Source organism: Hypomesus nipponensis, chromosome 20, assembly GCF_054491055.1.
Source record: "Hypomesus nipponensis isolate SF chromosome 20, ASM5449105v1, whole genome shotgun sequence".
Lineage (NCBI taxonomy): Eukaryota > Metazoa > Chordata > Actinopteri > Osmeriformes > Osmeridae > Hypomesus > Hypomesus nipponensis.
Window position 1 is genome coordinate 5,494,085 of NC_140380.1, and position 17,998 is coordinate 5,512,082.

General features: G+C 49.6%; 2 protein-coding genes across 3 annotated transcripts; one reads left to right on the forward strand and one right to left on the reverse strand.

Moving 5' to 3' along the window:
• Positions 1–97: 97 nt before the first annotated feature.
• Positions 98–10,732, forward strand: kif20a (kinesin family member 20A). Of its 2 annotated transcripts, none has more exons than XM_084684421.1 (19): positions 98–486; positions 1,106–1,277; positions 2,698–2,811; positions 2,901–3,020; positions 3,243–3,381; positions 3,852–4,027; positions 4,324–4,426; positions 4,762–4,974; positions 5,547–5,658; positions 5,802–5,876; positions 6,079–6,225; positions 6,753–6,921; positions 7,255–7,407; positions 7,675–7,814; positions 8,134–8,236; positions 8,440–8,659; positions 8,900–8,979; positions 9,084–9,221; positions 9,818–10,732. In XM_084684421.1, the coding sequence occupies exons 2-19, from the start codon at positions 1,116–1,118 to the stop codon at positions 10,163–10,165; spliced, it is 2,712 nt and encodes a 903-aa protein (XP_084540547.1). In that variant the 5' UTR covers positions 98–486; positions 1,106–1,115; the 3' UTR covers positions 10,166–10,732. The 2 variants fall into 2 exon arrangements, with proteins under 2 accessions (XP_084540547.1, XP_084540546.1); XM_084684420.1 differs by lacking the exon at positions 98–486 and adding an exon at positions 507–641.
• cdc23 (CDC23 (cell division cycle 23, yeast, homolog)) lies at positions 10,699–17,666 on the reverse strand. The gene is made up of 16 exons (XM_084684425.1): positions 17,545–17,666; positions 17,137–17,209; positions 16,827–16,964; positions 16,407–16,449; positions 15,943–16,048; positions 15,451–15,583; positions 14,712–14,889; positions 14,378–14,475; positions 13,867–13,948; positions 13,412–13,565; positions 12,439–12,558; positions 12,200–12,275; positions 12,007–12,068; positions 11,663–11,741; positions 11,447–11,566; positions 10,699–11,157 (listed from the first exon to the last, which is right to left on the reverse strand). Exons 1-16 carry the CDS (start codon positions 17,649–17,651, stop codon positions 11,005–11,007), a joined length of 1,722 nt encoding a protein of 573 aa, XP_084540551.1. The 5' UTR covers positions 17,652–17,666; the 3' UTR covers positions 10,699–11,004.
• Between the last annotated feature and the right edge of the window lie 332 nt (positions 17,667–17,998).

Here is a 17,998-nt window from a genome sequence, read left to right on the forward strand (position 1 = left end):
TGTCGAAGTATTATCCCGGGAAACCGGAATATTTTAAGAGTTCGTGTTGTATATGTTCTGGAACACGCGTACTCGATTTGAAAATTGGTCTGGCGATGTCAAGTTACCGAAACATGTTAAGTAGTTAGATGACTCGTACAATGACACAAATGGTGGCCATCGACAATGGTGGTATGGTGATAGTTTGTGATATGGGGACAGTTTTAAACTGTAAGCCAAACATTCTTGGCATGTGAGCTTTAATTGGGGGTAAGGATGTAGGTGTTTGTTTTATTATGTATTGATTCGTTGTGTTATTTAGGTTTATTTCCAAATGATTCCACCGGCTTTATACTCCCGAACAGTTGATGGCGATGATGCATCTCAGAAACATTGGTGTCAATCTGCCATTTAAAGCCAAAGAAGAAGAAAGAGTCACGCCCACGAGCTCCGCAATTGGATATCTTTTTTGAGTCCCGTGCAAACTATACACAGCGATTGGTTCGGGTATGTAAAGCGCGGTGTTTGAATTGTAAGAAACCCGTGTGTGTAAGTAATTACCAAACGTTAGAGATACAAACAAGGAGTATTGATACAAAGTCGTGTTTAGCTAGCTTGCGATTCCAGCAGGGTTTCCACGACGATCACAAACTCGAAACAAGGTTAGCGCAATGTTTATATAAAAGAGGAGCTTGCTATGCTATGTTCCTTTATCTTTGAGAGATTATTACAATTCGCCGGTGGTGTTTCCACTGTGTGTCCAGGTAGCTAATCTAGCTAGCTTAATGCTATCTGGCTAAATGTTTTCTTGGCAAGTCATCAAGTTTAGCAAGCTTGTTACAGCCTGCTTGCACTGTAATATTATTGTAGTACACGGAAATATTATTTTTGTTCACCTCGTTAGCTGAGATATGGTTACTTTGCAACAGACTGTTCCATTACTCTACCGTTGTACTTCTGATCTTTGGCCTTCTGCTGTACTTTCTATATGCACTATTTATACGTCGCCTTGTGTAAACCCTTATACAAGCGAGAGTGAGAAATGGCTCCAATTTTTAAAGCAAGCTTGACATATAGTAATAGCGTTAGCTTGGTTTGTCTGAACGTGCAAAACGGGTTCCAACAGATCGTTGGCTATGGCGTATTTGGCGTCTCCAAGTGGACCCTTTTCTGATGACGAAGACATGCCCGTCCTCGAGTCTACGGCAGCAGATATGGGGGGACTTGCAGGTCCGCTATTCAAGGGGATCACTCCACCGGAGCTGTCCATCATTTCCCCCGGGCTGGAACCTCGACAGGTAAGAGCCACATTATAGCACCACGTTATACATGATTATTTTTCTGTATGAGCGAGGGTTCGTTTTGACAGGTGACAACTTGTCACTGACAAGCAGTTTTGTCTCTCGCAATCTTCTGTATAGGTAAAAAAAATAAAAGTAAGGAGCCTTTGTTTTATACTTAGTATAAACAGTAGGCCAAATTCATGGAGCGATGAGTACTGTCAATGCATTTTAGAGGTGATTGGGAACAGGACGAAGGTGCTTGATGCGCAGAAGGTTGTGAGTTCGATTCCCGCAAGGAGCATGTTTGGTGCTCAGGTGCGGTATCTCTCGGACTTTTTTTGCGTGAAGTTTGCATATACTCCTACTCGCAACGGTTACCTCTGCAAAGCACCGCTATAAAAAAAACATGCAAAACATATCGCTCTCCTGGTTTGCACGTATTTGAATTTGAACCCTGGGCGTTGCTGAAATGGCTGCTTACTGCTCCTGACTGCCATTGGGGGAAGGACAGCAGGATGGAAAAAATGTAAAGCAATAATTTATTTGGCAAACAGTTCCTGCGTGTGTGTGTGTGTCATTTAATTAGTTATGACTTCTTTTTAAATTTAAGAGGGCTGTCATAAACGCCCAAACCAATTATAAAAGTAAGCTAGAAACCAAACTCAAGACTGAAGATAGTAAAGGTGTTTTTATAATGATCTTAATCTCTGACTATAAAAAAAGAAAAAACGCATTTAACTTAATTGTGCACTCTAATCATTCTCCCGACTTCTCCTGGCCTTCAAATGTAAAACCTCCTTTAAATATAAAAACTGTCAAGACCAGTCAGAAAAATTATTTGATCTTATATCCGCAAGGCTATTTTTCTCATTTATTTGCATAGTCCTTGCAACTTCTTAAATCATTTTTTTTATACAAAATGATTTTCCTTGTGTAATGTGGTGATTGCTCTTGTTCTGTTTTGCTTGGTTGTGTCAGTTGTGTGCAAACTGAAACAAGTTCCTAACAACTATGTTGGCATGGCAATATAAATATACTTCGTCTTAACTGGCTATCATTGGAATGAGTTGCTCTTTTGAACAAGCCTTCAGGGAGGATTGGAATTAATCACACACTTGCCTTGCCTGTCAGAGCATGGGGAAACTTGCCCTTCACAAGAAGTGTTTTTATTTTCTTACAAAGACTAATGGGTTTTCCTTGTGGGTCAGCCATTAGGTTGACAGTTAGACTAGCGGCACGGGGATGCTAAAAGCTGTCGCTCATTCATTCCTCACTCTCTCAGACAACACCGCTATTGATTCGTGTATGTAGCCAGCCGATTTAATCAGTGACGCCGGGGGAAATAAGTGTTCTGTAATGAATGCTGCTTCTAAAGCCTGTCGACGCTCGACTACAGCCAAGGTACACTCTTAACATGGTGTCTTCCTGTCCACAGAAACCAGTGGTGAAGACTGGAGTGCATCGACAAGGAAACAGCGAGGAGAAAGTCAATGTTTACCTACGCGTCCGGCCACTGACTGACGGGGAGAAGGAAAGGGAAGAGGACCAGGTGAGCGCCGCTCCAATAGTTGGCCCATTTCGCCACGCAAAAGCGCTTGTGAACGCAGCGCGCCAACCTGTCCCCCCTGCGTTTCCCAGGGTTGCGTACACGTTCAAAGCGGCGACACGGTGATCCTCAAAGCCCCCAAGGACTCTCAGAACATGAAGAGCGCAGAAAGGGGAATCACCCAGAGCATCCACAAGTTCACCTTCACACAGGTACCACACACACACACACACACACACACACACACACACACACACACACACACACACACACGTGTCCCTCTTTCACATGGGAAAGGGCGCACATTTACACACAAACTGAAGCTTACTAATGTTGGTAATATATATATATACATACATACATACATACATGCATACCGTAGCATGCCATGCTAATTTGAGCCTAATCTCAGTCTCTGTGTGTCTGGTTTGTAGATTTCTGGACCAGAGACAAGCCAGCAGGACTTCTACGACAGCACCATGAAGGAGATGGTGAGGGATGTTCTACATGGAGAGAACCGACTTCTCTTCACCTACGGAGTCACTAACTCTGGGAAGACCTACACCATCCAGGGTGAGAGTTTACCACCAGAGCCCTGTAACCATCCTCAACTCTATCCATTACTAGGTTGTATTTCCCTTATAATCATACATATATACTAATACTACTATTGTTTGTTATTATGGTGTAATAGTACCACAGAATATTCCATATTTAGAATACTGCAATGTATTAGGTGTCAACACAACCCTAAAGTACATCCACTCATTGGCATCTGTCAGTACACACAAATTTGTTTAAACAAATCGGTTAATTCATGTATTGTCGGGGTCAGATGGCTGAGTGGTTAGGGAATCGGGCTATTAATCAGAAGGTTGTTGGTTCGATTCCCGGCAGTGTAAAATTACTTTGTCCTTGGGCAAGGCACTTTACCCTACCTGCCTCGGGGGTAGAATGTCCCTGTACTTACTGTAAGTTCCCTAAAATGTAAATGTATACGTCGTTGGTCCGGCGCTGACGTCGCGAGCCTGGTTCCTTTTCAGGGGTGGGCCGCGAGGCGGGCCTGCTGCCCCGGGCGCTGGTGTCCGTGTTCAGGAAGCTGCAGGGCCGGCTGTACGCGCCCATGGACCTGAAGCCCGTCCTCTCCCAGGAGGTGAGGCAGCTGGCCCCAGGGGAGGTGCGGGTGGAGGAGCGCCGCAAGGACTCCCTGCTGAGAGAGGTGAGGTGGAGGGAGAACTGAACACTGGGGGCCACACAGGCCACGCCTTCTCACTGGTTTTGCTCTCTCCACAACGTCATCGCTAATCTCAATCACGTTTTCCAACGCGAGCAATTTCGATGAACATGTGCAATGTGTGAACTTCTTTCGTTTCTGAACTAAATGATCAACAAGGGAAGGCGAAATGCATTTCCTCATCGTTTGATTGGTTTATGAAATCGTCAATGGCAACGACACACGCACTCACTCTCCTTCTGCTCCTGACCGACCTTGTGTCCCGTCTCTGCCGGCGCCAGGAGGAGTGTTCCCGGTTGAGGGGCGGCGGGGGGAGCAGCTCCACGTGGGACAGCGGTGTCGGAGGTCTGTCCACGGCCAGCCACATCGCCTCCCAGATGGAAGGTACGAGGGGGGGGGTGCGGTCTTGCTGCGACTGCCCGGCAATGAGGGGTTGTGTTTTTTTTAAAAACCAGTCTGCCTCTCCCACCAGACACCTGACTAGTGACTAGATCTGTACTTTATCTGTGTGAGATGATTAGAGTCTAGAGATCAAATGTAGTGTTTTTTTTGGTTTTTTTGTCGTTGATTTTATTGACCACATCGTTGGCACAAGTGTATCCATACACCCGCACGTTTGGATTTTCATTTTTTTTTTTTTTCTCTGTCTCTCTTATTTGTTATTTTTTGTTCTCCCATCTCTTTGGCTCTTGCTTTCTCTCTCCTCCCTCCCCCTGCAGAGGCTGACAGCGTGTGCCTGGACCCGGGCAGCCTGTCTCACAGCGGCGGGGAGGACCTGGAGGAGGACGCGCTCTTCTCCGTCTGGGTGTCCTTCTACGAGATCTACAACGAGTTCCTGTACGACCTCCTGGAGGCCCCGCCCTCTCAGCAGCTCAGGAAGAGGGCCACCCTGCGCCTCAGCGACGACAAGCACGGCAACCCCTACGTCAAGGGTACGAACCAGGCCCCCGGGGCGCCGGACACACCGACGAGGCTGGACACCCGGGGGGGGGGGGGGGGGGGGGGTCATCTGGAGGAGGGTTCTCCAACCCTGGTCCCTCGAGGGGCCCGTTGTCCTGCATGTTTGAGATGTTCCCCTGCTCCAGCACGCCTGATTCAAATGAATGGGTCGTTATCAAGCTCTGTGGAAGCCGGGTCATGACCGTTCATTTCAAACGGGCGTGCTGGAGCAGGGAGACATCCAATGGGTGTCATGCGGGCCCCTCGAGGACCAGGGTTGGAGAACCCTGATCTGGAGTTTTAGATTAGAAATCTAGTTGGACTTGTTTCATTGTAAATGGCTTATCCGGTGACTTAATTTAAGTGAATGAGTCATTATTTGAAGGGATTTTGATCAAGGGAAATGTTCTTACTTCACTGGCAGCTTTATACTTGTGTTTACTTGTTTTTAAGCATAAGCCAGCTCATCAACTGATATGTATTGCTTGGGCAGGTTGTAGAAGCCAGTACATTGTCCTGAAAAGCCTCATTGGACGTTGACCTTTTGTGTGGGTGTTCTCCTCAGATCTGACCTGGATCCAGGTGAGTAGTGCTGATGAGGCCTGGAGGGTCCTGGGTGCCGGCCGCAAAAACCAGAGCTTTGCCAGTACCCATCTGAACCACAACTCCAGCCGCAGGTACACCCCCTTTTCTAACGGCAACAATGACTGTTACAACTGAATGGCTTCCTGTTGTTTTAGTGCTGATTTTAAATACTCATCAGTAATCAGGCTACACCTTCCACCATACTAACTCCACTTCCCATGATCCACCTCTTCAGCCACAGCATCTTCTCCGTCCGCCTGCTGCACGTCCTTCCGGAGGGCGGCCGGGGCCAGGCCACACGGATCAGCGAGTACGTCTGTCCTCCGCCTGCATCCACATGTTGACGTGTTCCTGCTGGAACCGTGTTAGCTATTGTTTGCATTCAAGCGTTTGGACGATAATAACAATGAGCTTGTCTGTTGGGTGTACCTACTGTATGTCGTAGCAGTTTAGCTGGGTTCTGTCGCTGTGTGTGTCTTAACTTGACCCCGCCCCCCCCCCCCCCCCCGCAGGCTGTCGGTGTGCGACCTGGCGGGCTCCGAGCGCTGTAAGGAGCAGCGCAACGGCGAGCGCATGAAGGAGGCCAACAACATCAACACCTCCCTGCACACGCTGGGGCGCTGCATCGCCGCACTCCGTCACAACCAGCTGCACAACAGGTGCACGCGCACGCATTCACACGAACACAAACACACACGGAACAGTCCTGACGAGGGACGTAGCAATAGCGGGGCCGAGGGGGGTGGGGGTGGGGGTAACACAGCCATGTCTGGGGCCCCCAGATTTCAGATTGCTTCCAATAAAAAGAATTATGGTTAAGGGATCCTTTTTTTATTTTTATGTCTTTCTTTATTTTAGTAGACCCTTAATATTTTAAGACAGGAACCCGCCAAAATGTAATTCTGTCTGTGCCACTGGCACGTTATAATGCCAGCGTCATGTGATTTTAAATTCTTCACCCCAAATGGAGGGTTCAGATGGCTGAGCGGTTAGGGAATCGGGCTATTAAATCACAAGGTTGCCGGTTCGCAGCCGTGCCAAATTACGTGTCCTTGGGCAAGGCACGTCACCCTACTCTAAGGGGGGGGGGGGGGGGGGGGATGTCCCTGTACTCACTGTAAGTCGCTCTGGATGAGAGCGTCTGCTCGGTGACTACATGTGTGTAAATGAGCCGTCTCTCCTAAAGGACGCGGGGCCCTCAGGTGGTCCCCTTCAGGGACAGCAAGCTGACCCGGGTCCTCCAGGGCTTCTTCTGCGGCCGCGGCCGCTCCAGCATGGTGGTCAACATCAACCCGTGTGCCTCCACCTACGACGAGACCTTGCAGGCTCTCAAGTTCTCGGCCATCGCCACGCAGGTAACGCCGCCTCTCTCTCCCCCCCCCCCCCCCCTTTTCGGCTAGCTCCTCTTCTGTAAGTGTGTTTTTTTGTTGTTGTTTTTTCGTCGTTTTTCTCCCCCCCCCCCCCCTTTCGTTCTTGTAAAAGTTGACTTCCATTGAACACAGTGTCATTTCCCCCTCTCTCTCTCTCTCTCTCTCCTTATCTCTCTCACACTTCCCTCCCTCTCTCTCCCCCTCTATCTCTCTTGCTCTCTCTCCCTCGCTCTCTCTCTCTCTCCCCCTCTCTCTACTTTCTCTCTCTTTTCTCTCCCCCCCTCTCTCTCTCATGTCTTCTGGCCCGCGGGTGTCCAGCTGGTCCACGGCCCGTCCACCAAGACGCGCGTGGCCTACATCCTGTCACTGCTCCGCCAGGCGGCGCCCGGCTCCAGCGACAGCACGCTGATGGAGGAGGAGGAGGAGGAGAGCGACGCGGAGGAGGGCGACATCACCATGTTCGACTCCGAGGTACGGCTTGGAAAAGTAGACCTCGACTTCAAATTCTCTCTCTCTCGTACACTTGAAATTCTCTCGCATACATATGTGTGAGAATTTTAAGTCTTGGTCTACTTGTCACACAGCAAAAAAAAAAAAAAAATAGACTAGAAAAATAAAGAAATGAAATAGTTTAGTTATTTTTCTAGTCTATTATTATGTTTGCAGTGTGTGTGTATGAACATCCAATGTCTCCTAGTAAGGCCTAGGTGACTGAGGTGAGTGTGTGTCTCTCTCCAGGCTCTCCTGCGGGCCATAGACGTCCTGAAGGGCGAGGTGCAGCGCCAGCGGGAGGAGAAGGAGGCCCTGGAGGCCAGCGTCAGAGAGCACGTGGTCTCCGAGATGATGGAGGTCATCACCCGCATGGAGAACGACTTCAGGTACTCCGGCGGCCTTCTCTCTCTCTGTCCCTCTCTCCCTGTCCCTCTCTCCCTGTCCCTCTCTCTCTCTCCCTCTCTCTCTTGGCCGGCGCACTCTCGCACTGCGCCCGTGAAGTAGGAGCCGCTCCACGCACCTCCGGTGATCAAGGACACTTGTGCTGGCAAAACATTTGTTTTGAAATGACTGTCCTAGGGTCTGCCTGTCTCTAAATGAGGTCACTTTCACACCCGGTCGTGCTTGTTTTAGGCAACAAAATGGACACATTTCTGCGGTGGATAGTTGTGTGACTTGATGGCGTGTGTGTGTGTGTGTTTCCAGCGAGACCCTGGAGACAGAGAGAACGCTGATGGAGGAGCGGTTCGAGGACAAGATCAACAACCTGAAGAAGAACCTGAAAAAGTACTACAGCCAGGAGCTGGAGGTGAGAGTGAGAGTGAGAGTGAGAGTGAGAGAGAGAGAGACAGAGAGAGAGAGAGACCGAGAGAGAGAGAGAGAGAGACCGAGAGAGAGAGAGACCGAGAGAGACCTGTAAGAATATATCCGATCTTGCCCCGAGCTCAGTGTGGTGTACCCCAGAGGGGGTGTATTAAAATCCCTCCCCGCCCCCCCCCCCCCCCTCCCTAGGAGCGAGACGAAATCATCAAGTCTCTGAACGCCGCGCTGCCGGAGGACAGGCGCAGCTCCCAGTTTCGCCCGCCGGCCCCCGCCCCCCCGCTGTTCCCCCCCCTGGGGCTGGACGGAGAGGGGCCCCGCCGCTCCCAGCGCCTGGCCGTCACCGTGGAGACGCGGCGGCCCAACTCGGAGCTGGATGAGTGTCGGAAGGAGTTGCTGACTAAAACTCAGGGTGAGAAGGAACGCGGGGGGAAAAAAGTTGTTTTGCCGCAAAAGTTTCTATGAACGGCCAGTTTTGGTGACAGGTCGGCGTTAAATCCGAGCTTTCAGCGCCCGCGGACTCGGAGGATAGACGGGATGGAGTTTTCATCTCTGGAATATAGGGAGGCGTGTTGGAGCCTCCTTATTCCTGGGCCGCGGGGCTTCCTAACTCTCATCTTCTCCCCACTTTCCCCTCCCTCTCCTCCCCCAGAACTGAGACAGCTCAAGGCGCAGCTCACCCTGCCTGGAACCCCGGGCGCCGCCGACCGCAAACTGGAGGAGGGACAGCGGGTGAGTTCCTCGAGTCTTTCTCGACCCCCTCCCCCCTCCATGTCGACAGGTGGTCACGGCAAAGCGACTGCGTTTACACCGTGTGTGTGTGTGCGGTCATGCAGAACCTGAGGCAGCTGCGTGCAGACCTGCAGAGGCTGGGCCAGGACCTGCAGTCAGGAGAGCGAGCCTGCTGCCGCAACACTGGAGGGGAGAGGCTGCGTCAGACGCTGGCTAGCGCAGACGACACCCTCGCCAAACAGGTGCACACACACACACACACCTCAAGAGCAGTTGACCTGCCTCCTCCTTTAGGAATTGCGAGGAAGCTTCCAGAACAGGAATGTCTCGTTTGAGTCAGGGTTCAAATGGCATTCTGGTAATTGAATGTCAATCCATTGTAGTAGGCAAACAAGTTTGTTTTTTGTTTTTGTTTTTTTTTCTAGGTTAAGAGTGTGGTAGTGTTAAGTCTGGACGATATATCTCTCTTTATTTGCTCTCTCCCCTCTCTGTTGTCTCCTCTCACTAACTTCTCACCTGTTCAACTAACACGTGGTCAGGTTTAAATAACTGCTCGGGGAATCTTAACAGTTGCACCAGGTTGGCACTGAAGGGGGTGGGAGGTGAATGATCACGGACAAGCTGACCTTCTGACGAATCTCTCTCCACTCCTCCTCGTTCCGCTTTACTTTCCACTTCCAACTCTCTCTTCACTCCCTCCACTTCAACTGGCTCGCTCTACTTCCTCTCCTCACTCCCTCCACTTTAACTGGCTTGCTCCTTCCACACCTCTCTCTCTCTCTCTCTCTCCTGTGGGTCTCCTCTAACCTCGTTGGCTGGCCCCTGTCCCCGTCCCCAGGACCAGGCCCTGGTGGACCTCCAGAACAGCCTGCTGCTGGTGAAGGCTGAGCTCAGGAGGACGGCCGAGAGCCTGGCCCAGCTGCAGCTCCAGCAGCCCCCCTCCGCCACCTCCCCGACGGCCACCCCCAGCTCCTGTAAGAGGAGGGGCTGCGCCGCCGCCGCCCCAGCCAACGGCGAGAACCAGCCCCCCGCGGAGAAACGCACCTTCTTCCGGTCGGTGTTCCCCGCTCGCACGCCGGCGCGCAAGGCGGGCCGCGACAACACGGCCACGCCCTACGCCCAGGTGCTGCGCTCTCGGCAGGCCACCCCGCCCCCAAGCCCCCAGCTGTCCTATCGCAAGTACTGAGTTGCAGCCGGGGAACCAATGATATCGCACCCGGCCTGACGACAACAGCCATCATGCTCAAGTTAACCAAAACAGCCAGTGTACAGTATATTATTTTGCTTTTAATAGCAATATAGCAACAAAAAGTTTTTTTTTTATCACTATTTTTTTTCCTTCACTGTATTTAAGTGTTATGGTGTACTACTATGCTTCCTGACTTTATGCATGTTTGACTATGAGGATTGCTGATTCCAATGGTTGGCCACAGTATGAAATTATTGCTGCCTTCAGTGTAGTGCGTCTGAAGTGCGTGAACCTGTCTGTTCACGGGTTTAGAATGAGGCATTATGCACACTAACAGTCTCCTTTTGCACATAATACCTCCTACTGCCAAGGGCTTTGCAACTTTGTCTTTCGATGAAACGTTGCAACGGTCAGTACTTTTTTTTTTTCTTAATTTGTGTATACACTTTTTCTGACGTCTGTTTTTACACACCTTTTACTGTCTTGACCAGTGTATTTTCTGCAACGACTGAGTGATGCAACAGTTACTGTTCTCGTTCTTCAATAAAAAGCTACTTTATTCAACTCTGTTTCACAATGACGCCATCGCTCACGCACCACCACGCACGTAAACAAACGAAACCAAAAAAAACATATTTACAGGGACATTTCGAAAAACCTGACGTTCCGATCCTTTACATGTCCCGACACATCCGGGGCTCGATGGATCCGGTCGGCGCCGTGTGTTCTGACCGCGAGAGAGAGAGAGAGAGAGGGCTGTCGTCTGATGCAGAGGCCAGCCGGCTGGGTGGGTGGGGGGGGGTGAGACGGAGAGAGAGAGAGAGAGGGGGAGTGTTTCAGGGGGTGAAGGAGGACAGGTTGAGGGGAGACACCCTCCTCACGGGCGTGTTGTTGTTGGAGAGCGGGGCAAACAGCTCGGTGGGCGACATCTCCGTGTGATCCCGGACCTGGGAGATCTGTCTCAGCAGGGCCTTGCCCTCCTCACGAGCCTGCACACACACACACACACACACACGGCAACAGTGTTAGAAGCATTAACAGTACTAATACATGTGCGAGGTCAGGCTGAACGATCATTCAAATGAACGGGTTGTTATCGGCCTTCTACAGAGCTCGATGACAACCCATTCATTTGAATCGGGTGCCCTGAAGCAGGGAAACATCTAGAACATAACGGGACCGTGGACCCCAGGGCTATGTAGTATATTTTCCACAGGGAAAAGCTCAGTAAACATGACTAAGCCCCGCCCCCTTCCCTCGCTGAAGGGCGGCGCTTACGTCGTTGTAGTCGCAGCAGCGCTGGGCGCAGAGCGACGCCTCGTCGTACAGCTTGTTCTTGAAGTAGAACTGGCCCAGGTAGCGTAGCGCCGTGCTAACCTCCGCGTGCTCCAGCTGCTCCTGGTGGCGCGGGAACACGGGGAAAGTCACTCGCGCGCTCACAACATCGTCAGTGTCCACACGCCAAACCACCAACACACACAGTGCAACACTAACCCCACAGGAGAAGATGTCCTGGATGTATATGATGTAGCATTGGGCGGCGTCGTCTGACTCGTTCAGCTGTTCGTGGAGCCTGTCGGCGAATAAGACCATTCCGGAACCCCGTTAAAGAGAAACTCATGAGCCTTGACCGTCCACAACCACCACAGCTTAGTTTTAGTTAGTCAAGGGGGTTTTTATGGTTGTTTGTCATGTTTTCTATCGAAAATGTTCCTGTATTCTTAATTTGTAGTGTTATATTGCATTTTGTCGCGAAGCAGATTTGTATCTGCGAGAGGTGCTATACAAATAAACTTGACTTACCTAATTTCTAATCTAGCTGGATGAAGGGCACTTACTTGGCTAGTTTGAGTAGGGCCATTCTCTCCACATCACCAACAGAGTACGCCCTCCAGTAGCACTGACAGGATACAAAACAGTCATCGCAAAATCACCTCACGAATCGATCACGGCCAACGAAAGCACAGAGGACAGGCCTCCTGGCGATTCACAAAGAAAGGCAGGAGTCGTCGAGGCCGGGCCGTCGCTCACCTTCTTGGCCTCGATTTGCTGGGACAGTTTCTCGTAGCTCTCCCCCAGAGCGACCAGCATGCGCGAGTCGTTGGGCCTGGTGACAGACACGTGTGCTTCACTGATGTGCTAACCGTATCGTCTGCCCAAACGGCGACAGCTCGCGCTGGAGGCACTTGGGAATGACTGACCTTGCCCCGACAGTCACACACAGTCATTCAATACAGTCTCACACACACACACACACACACATCCCCTACCTGAGCTGGTGAGCCTTTCGGTAGTAGTAGAGGCAGTAGAAGGGCATCTTCAGGATCTCGTAGGTCTGACCCAGGCCGTACCAGGCCCGGTAGTCCCTCTTGTTCACCTCGATGGCGTGTCTGATCAACACACAGAGGGTTACTCAAAGAAATCTGTTGAGGTTAGGTCCATAAACCTAAACTCATCCAACGTTAATGTATCGAACCACCACCTTCCCTCAGTACAGTCCCCAGGCCTAATCCTATCCCACAATTTTAATCCTAACCCTTATCCTTTCCCCTAGTCCTAATCCCTAGTCCTAATCCTAACCCTTAGTCCTAACCCCTAACCCCTAGTCCTAATCCTAACCCCTAGTCCTAATCCTAACCCCTAGTCCTAATCCTAACCCCTAGTCCTAATCCTAACCCCTAGTCCTAATCCTAACCCCTAGTCCTAATCCTAACCCCTAGTCCTAATCCTAACCCCTAGTCCTAACCCCTAGTCCTAATCCTAACCCCTAGTCCTAATCCTAACCCCTAATCCTAACCCCTAGTCCTAATCCTAACCCCTAGTCCTAATCCTAACCCCTAATCCTAACCCCTAGTCCTAATCCTAACCCCTAACCCCTAATCCTAACCCCTAGTCCTAATCCTAACCCCTAGTCCTAATCCTAACCCCTAATCCTAACCCCTAGTCCTAATCCTAACCCCTAGTCCTAACCCCTAGTCCTAATCCTAACCCCTAGTCCTAATCCTAACCCCTAATCCTAACCCCTAGTCCTAATCCTAACCCCTAGTCCTAATCCTAACCCCTAGTCCTAATCCTAACCCCTAATCCTAACCCCTAGTCCTAATCCTAACCCCTAATCCTAACCCCTAGTCCTAATCCTAACCCCTAGTCCTAATCCTAACCCCTAATCCTAACCCCTAGTCCTAATCCTAACCCCTAATCCTAACCCCTAGTCCTAATCCTAACCCCTAGTCCTAATCCTACCTGTAGGCCTGAATGGCAGCTGAGGTGTTCTTCATCTCCATGTACTCGTGGCCCATCAGGGTCCAGGCGCCCAGGCAGCGGGGGTTCAGCTTCAGAGCTCTCTGGAAGTACAGAGCAGCCTTCTCGTGCTGCGAGCGCAGGCTGTAGTAGTTACCTGGGAACCAGACAGGGAGGACACACACACCCGTTCACGAACATAACCACGGGTTGGATACGGTCGCAGAACAGCATAAAGGGAAGCTTCCGGAACCGGACAGTAGGTGCTTTGTTTGTTTTTGAGGGTGACTTTTTTTAACATTCTGTCAAGGGTCTACAGATGGAAAATGAGCCCTGTTGGCTAAATCGGGCACATTTACAGTCATGTTCGTTCATGTGCACTGCCCCTGTCAACAAATTCTCAAATGAGAGACTTTGGGGTCCGTAGAAAGGTTTCAAGGTCGGCGGCGCGTCCTTACCGATAACGCAACAGGTCTCCACTCTGTACTTGTCTATCTCCACCAAGTTGTGTGCTAAATAGCTCAGCTCCGGCTTCATGCTCTGGGGAACAAGAGGACACACACACAGAGGCAGCCATTTTATCGGCGACTGCAGATGCAGGAAGTGACAGAGGAGAAACAGGAAGCAGATGGGAGAGAGAGTAGAAACATGGAGGAGAACTGGAGAGAAAAGAAGATTGTGAGAGAAGGGGGACGTAGGGGAGAGCATCGATGTTCTGTCTCTCGTCTTCAGAATCAGACTTTTGAATCCATCCAAAGACTAACATAGGAAGGGAGACGAAGTGTGTGTAAATGGGGCGTCATCATTTTTCTCCCTCTTCGACTATCTAAAACTTTGGCCGGCATCCTTGCCGTCGTCTGCTGAAAAACGATGCTCTTTTTTCATTTTCTCTGTTCTGGCCCCAGAACACAGAGAAAATGAAAAAATAAATAAAAAAACGGACTTTCTGGGCAACAAGAGAAGTCTCACCCTGACATAGAGCAAGTTGGAGAAGGTGTCCATGTTCTCGATGCGGAAAGGATCCTGTTCCCTCAGCTCATTAAACAGAGCCAGGGCCTGGTCGATATCTGTGAAGGACACTTCCAATCAATCAACACAACCTCTACATATTTAAACTCAATAATTACACACTAAACATAATAAAACGGCAATACCACAGGGAACGACGTCAAACGTAACTGCTCCTTCAGGTAACATATTTCGATTCATAAGACAACGGCGTACAATCAAATAAAACCGTAGTTACCACCTAATGCTTCTGGCTGGATAGACAAGGGCAAAGAAGGACAGAGTTCTTTCAAACCTCGGATGTTGTGGTAGGCCACAGCGATCTGGGAGATGATGTAGGTGCTCTTGGAGAAGCCTGCCTCGATGAGACTCTGGTACTTCTGCAGGGCCTCCTTGATCATCTGCAGCTCTGTGTACATGTGGGCCAGGAAGAAGTCTCGGATCCAGCAGTCCGGCAGAGACAGCGACTTGAGCTGTAGAGCGGACAGCAGGGACCAGATAAAACATCCAGCCACGAAGGGGGGATATACATGTCCATTTTATATACATATACAAATGCATTACATTTGGTCATTTAGCAGCATTCTTATCCAGAGCGACTTACAGTAAGTACAGGGACATTCTCCCCGAGGCAAGTAGGGTGAAGTGCCTTGCCCAAGGACAAAAAGTCATTTTGCCGGGAATCAAACCGGCAACCTTCAGATTAATAGCCCGATTCCCTAACCGTTCAGCCATCTGACCCCCCATATACAGCAGAAATAAGACACCAATGCACCTTTTCTTTCTTTGTTTAAAAACTTGAGAAGGACAGTTTTGAGTGGGGAACAGTTCCTCACTCAAAATTGTTCTTATCAAGTTTTTTTCAAGACGGAAAGAGAAAGGTGCAGTTTGGTTTTTTTCCAGAGCCGTATTTTTTATAATATGTTGAGCGCTGGGAGGGAGGGAGGGGGTGGGAGAGAGGTTGACGGCGGAGGAGGGCGAAACTGCTTGCCCTGGATGACGAGGAGTAGTGGGCTTTGTGAGCGGTTTCTCACCATTTCTATGTTGGTGACGAGGTTACAGAGCTCCAGCCATGCGCCCCAGTGTAGAGGCAGAGCGTGGGTGGCCTCCACAAACACATCCACCGCCTCTTTCAGCAGGTCCAGCTTCCTCAGCACCACCCCGTACCTGCGCGCTCACGGGAACACAAGCACGTCCAGGTGTGAGATGCGCGGCTACAAGCTAGCGTGAAGAGGGAGGGAGAAAGTCGACTTTCCCCTGTGTCTTATGCCAGTCACAATCCGTCGATCGGCTATTGCCTTGTTATCCGTTTGTGTATTCTGTCTTATTGTTCTTCATACATGTTCCTTCAGTAATCCATACTGTGTTCTGATAGGTCTATGAGGAATGTAAGTTGGCTTGTGTGTGACTTCAGAGGTGTAACTCAGTAGTGTGAGGTGTGTGTGAGGTGTGTGTGAGGGGTGTGTGAGGGGTGTGTGAGGGGTGTGTGTGTGAGGTGTGTGTGTGTGTGAGGCGAGACTCCTCACAGGTAGAGAGCGAAGCCGTCCAGCTCCCCAGCGCTGTGCTTCTTGCTCAGCTCCACCCTCAGCTCACGCAAAGCCTCGTTCCTCACCTGCCCCTTCTCCAGAGGCCCTGCAGCAAGTGGACAAGATCACGTCCATCAACATCACGTCCATCCACATCACGTCCATCCACATCACGTCCATCAACATCACGTCCATCAACATCACGTCCATCCACATCACGTCCATCAACATCACGTCCATCAACATCACGTCCATCCACATCACGTCCATCAACATCACGTCCATCAACATCACGTCCATCAACATCACGTCCATCAACATCACATCCATCCACATCACGTCCATCAACATCACGTCCATTAACATCATGTCCATGACACAAAGGAAGGCTGACACTGGGTGGAGTTCATAGTCTAGCTGTCAGAGTTCAGATGAAAGTAGAGGTTAACAGTTGAGTTCCTCACCGAGGCTGTCTACAGTCTCATCGTCCTTCTTCTTCTCTCCTGACTGGGAGGAAACACAAAAACAAGGGGAGACATGATAAGCGTTTGCTGAAAATGAAATGTTATCAACGTTTGAATTGAAGGTTTGGCAGGGCTAGCTTTTGAACGGAGATAAGTGGATTAGTCCAAACCCCTTTTTTTCTGTCTCGTTCAAATAGTTTGTGAAATCAGTTACATTCCTTCCTTTTAGCAGACGCTTTTATCCAGAGTGACAAAACTGCAGCAGATAGTTACGGAGTGCACAGTTCTGACGTTATTAAAAAGCGTCTGCTAAATGCGTAAATGTATTATAGAACTTAATCACAAGGAACGCGTGACGTCTTACTAAAACACTATCCAACAACATACTTCAATTGTATATTTTTGTCAGCGCATTCTCACCAGGTAGCGGGAATACATGAATAGGAAGTAGGCTTTCTGGCTGCGGCAGCCTCGTAGGAAGTAAGCAGCGCGGTCATACTCCTTCAGGTCAAAGTAGGACTTGGCTAAACCAAGAGCATCTAAGTCCTGAGCATCCTCCTGATTCAGGGAGAGTTTAAGGGCAGAAGAAAGGAGAAGGGTTAAAGGGGAAGGGTTAAAGGGAAAAGGAGAGACTGAAATGTTGATAGCGACACTGTTTACAGTTTCAGAATACATCAACCAGGTTTATCTGTAGACGGCGTTATATGGTGAGTGGTGGTGGTCAACAAACCTCGGTGAAAGGTGCTGGTGGAGGTAATTCGTTTTTGGGCAGCGGCTCCAAGGCAAATGCTAGCTCTGATGCCCTAAAAAACACAGGAGAAATTCGTGGTTTTAACACGTTAAGAGAATGAACTGATATGCTGTCACAACGATTGACTGGCCTCGCTAGTGATCGTATTTAATCATACACAATCGCTCCACACTAATGGTTGCTACACAAAATACATTACTAAAATGTCACATTAACAAAAAGTTACAACAACAAAAGTTACATTACATTTGAAAACCTTAACTAGTGGTAGCAGGTACTACTGTCATTCCGCCTGCTAAAAAGCTAGCCCAACGAGCTAGTTAAGATTACCAACAAATCTGTTTCTCCCACCAGCCCACATAGATACATATCAAGGACGTATCTTACCATTTCACGCTATGTACCAGTCCTCTTTCTTTACAAAGCGATATTACAGATATCAGTTGTTTCTTGATTTGCACTAAATCGCCAAACTCACTACAGAGGGCCGCCATTTTTCGTAGAATACGTCATGGTAACGCATGTTACCATTGGCCGACAGATGTCCAATAAGAAAATAAAGAATCCACTCTCGGACACGCAGTTTCCGTTTTTAACCACGAAGGGGCGGTCTTCGCCACGGCGCTGCGTTAACAAAAGAAACGGAGATTGTCGCAGCAGTGGTCCCGTTAACCACTACCCCCACTTGACTGCACTTGATTTGTTCATTTGTAATCAAAAGCTTGTAGAAAGCTAATGATTAGCCGCGTGCAAAACCTCTACCTCCTTGATTGATTCATTTGCTATTGATGGGTAATGCGTTAATTAATCTCTGCAAGAGAAAAGTCATGCTTGAATTTTA

What these genes read in the sequence shown, in the direction of transcription:
- kif20a (XM_084684421.1), top strand. Translation starts at nt 1,116, where the DNA reads ATGGCGTATTTGGCGTCTCCAAGTGGACCCTTTTCTGATGACGAAGAC. An exon ending in TCTCGGCCATCGCCACGCAG is followed by an intron (nt 6,922 to 7,254) that starts GTAACGCCGCCT and finishes GCGGGTGTCCAG; the next exon opens with CTGGTCCACGGCCCGTCCAC. An exon ending in ACGACACCCTCGCCAAACAG is followed by an intron (nt 9,222 to 9,817) that starts GTGCACACACAC and finishes CCCCGTCCCCAG; the next exon opens with GACCAGGCCCTGGTGGACCT.
- cdc23 (XM_084684425.1), bottom strand. Translation starts at nt 17,651, where the DNA reads ATGGCGGCCCTCTGTAGTGAGTTTGGCGATTTAGTGCAAATCAAGAAA. An exon ending in CACCAGCACCTTTCACCGAG is followed by an intron (nt 16,965 to 17,136) that starts GTTTGTTGACCA and finishes TCCCTGAATCAG; the next exon opens with GAGGATGCTCAGGACTTAGA. An exon ending in TCGTCACCAACATAGAAATG is followed by an intron (nt 14,890 to 15,450) that starts GTGAGAAACCGC and finishes TCCGCTCTACAG; the next exon opens with CTCAAGTCGCTGTCTCTGCC.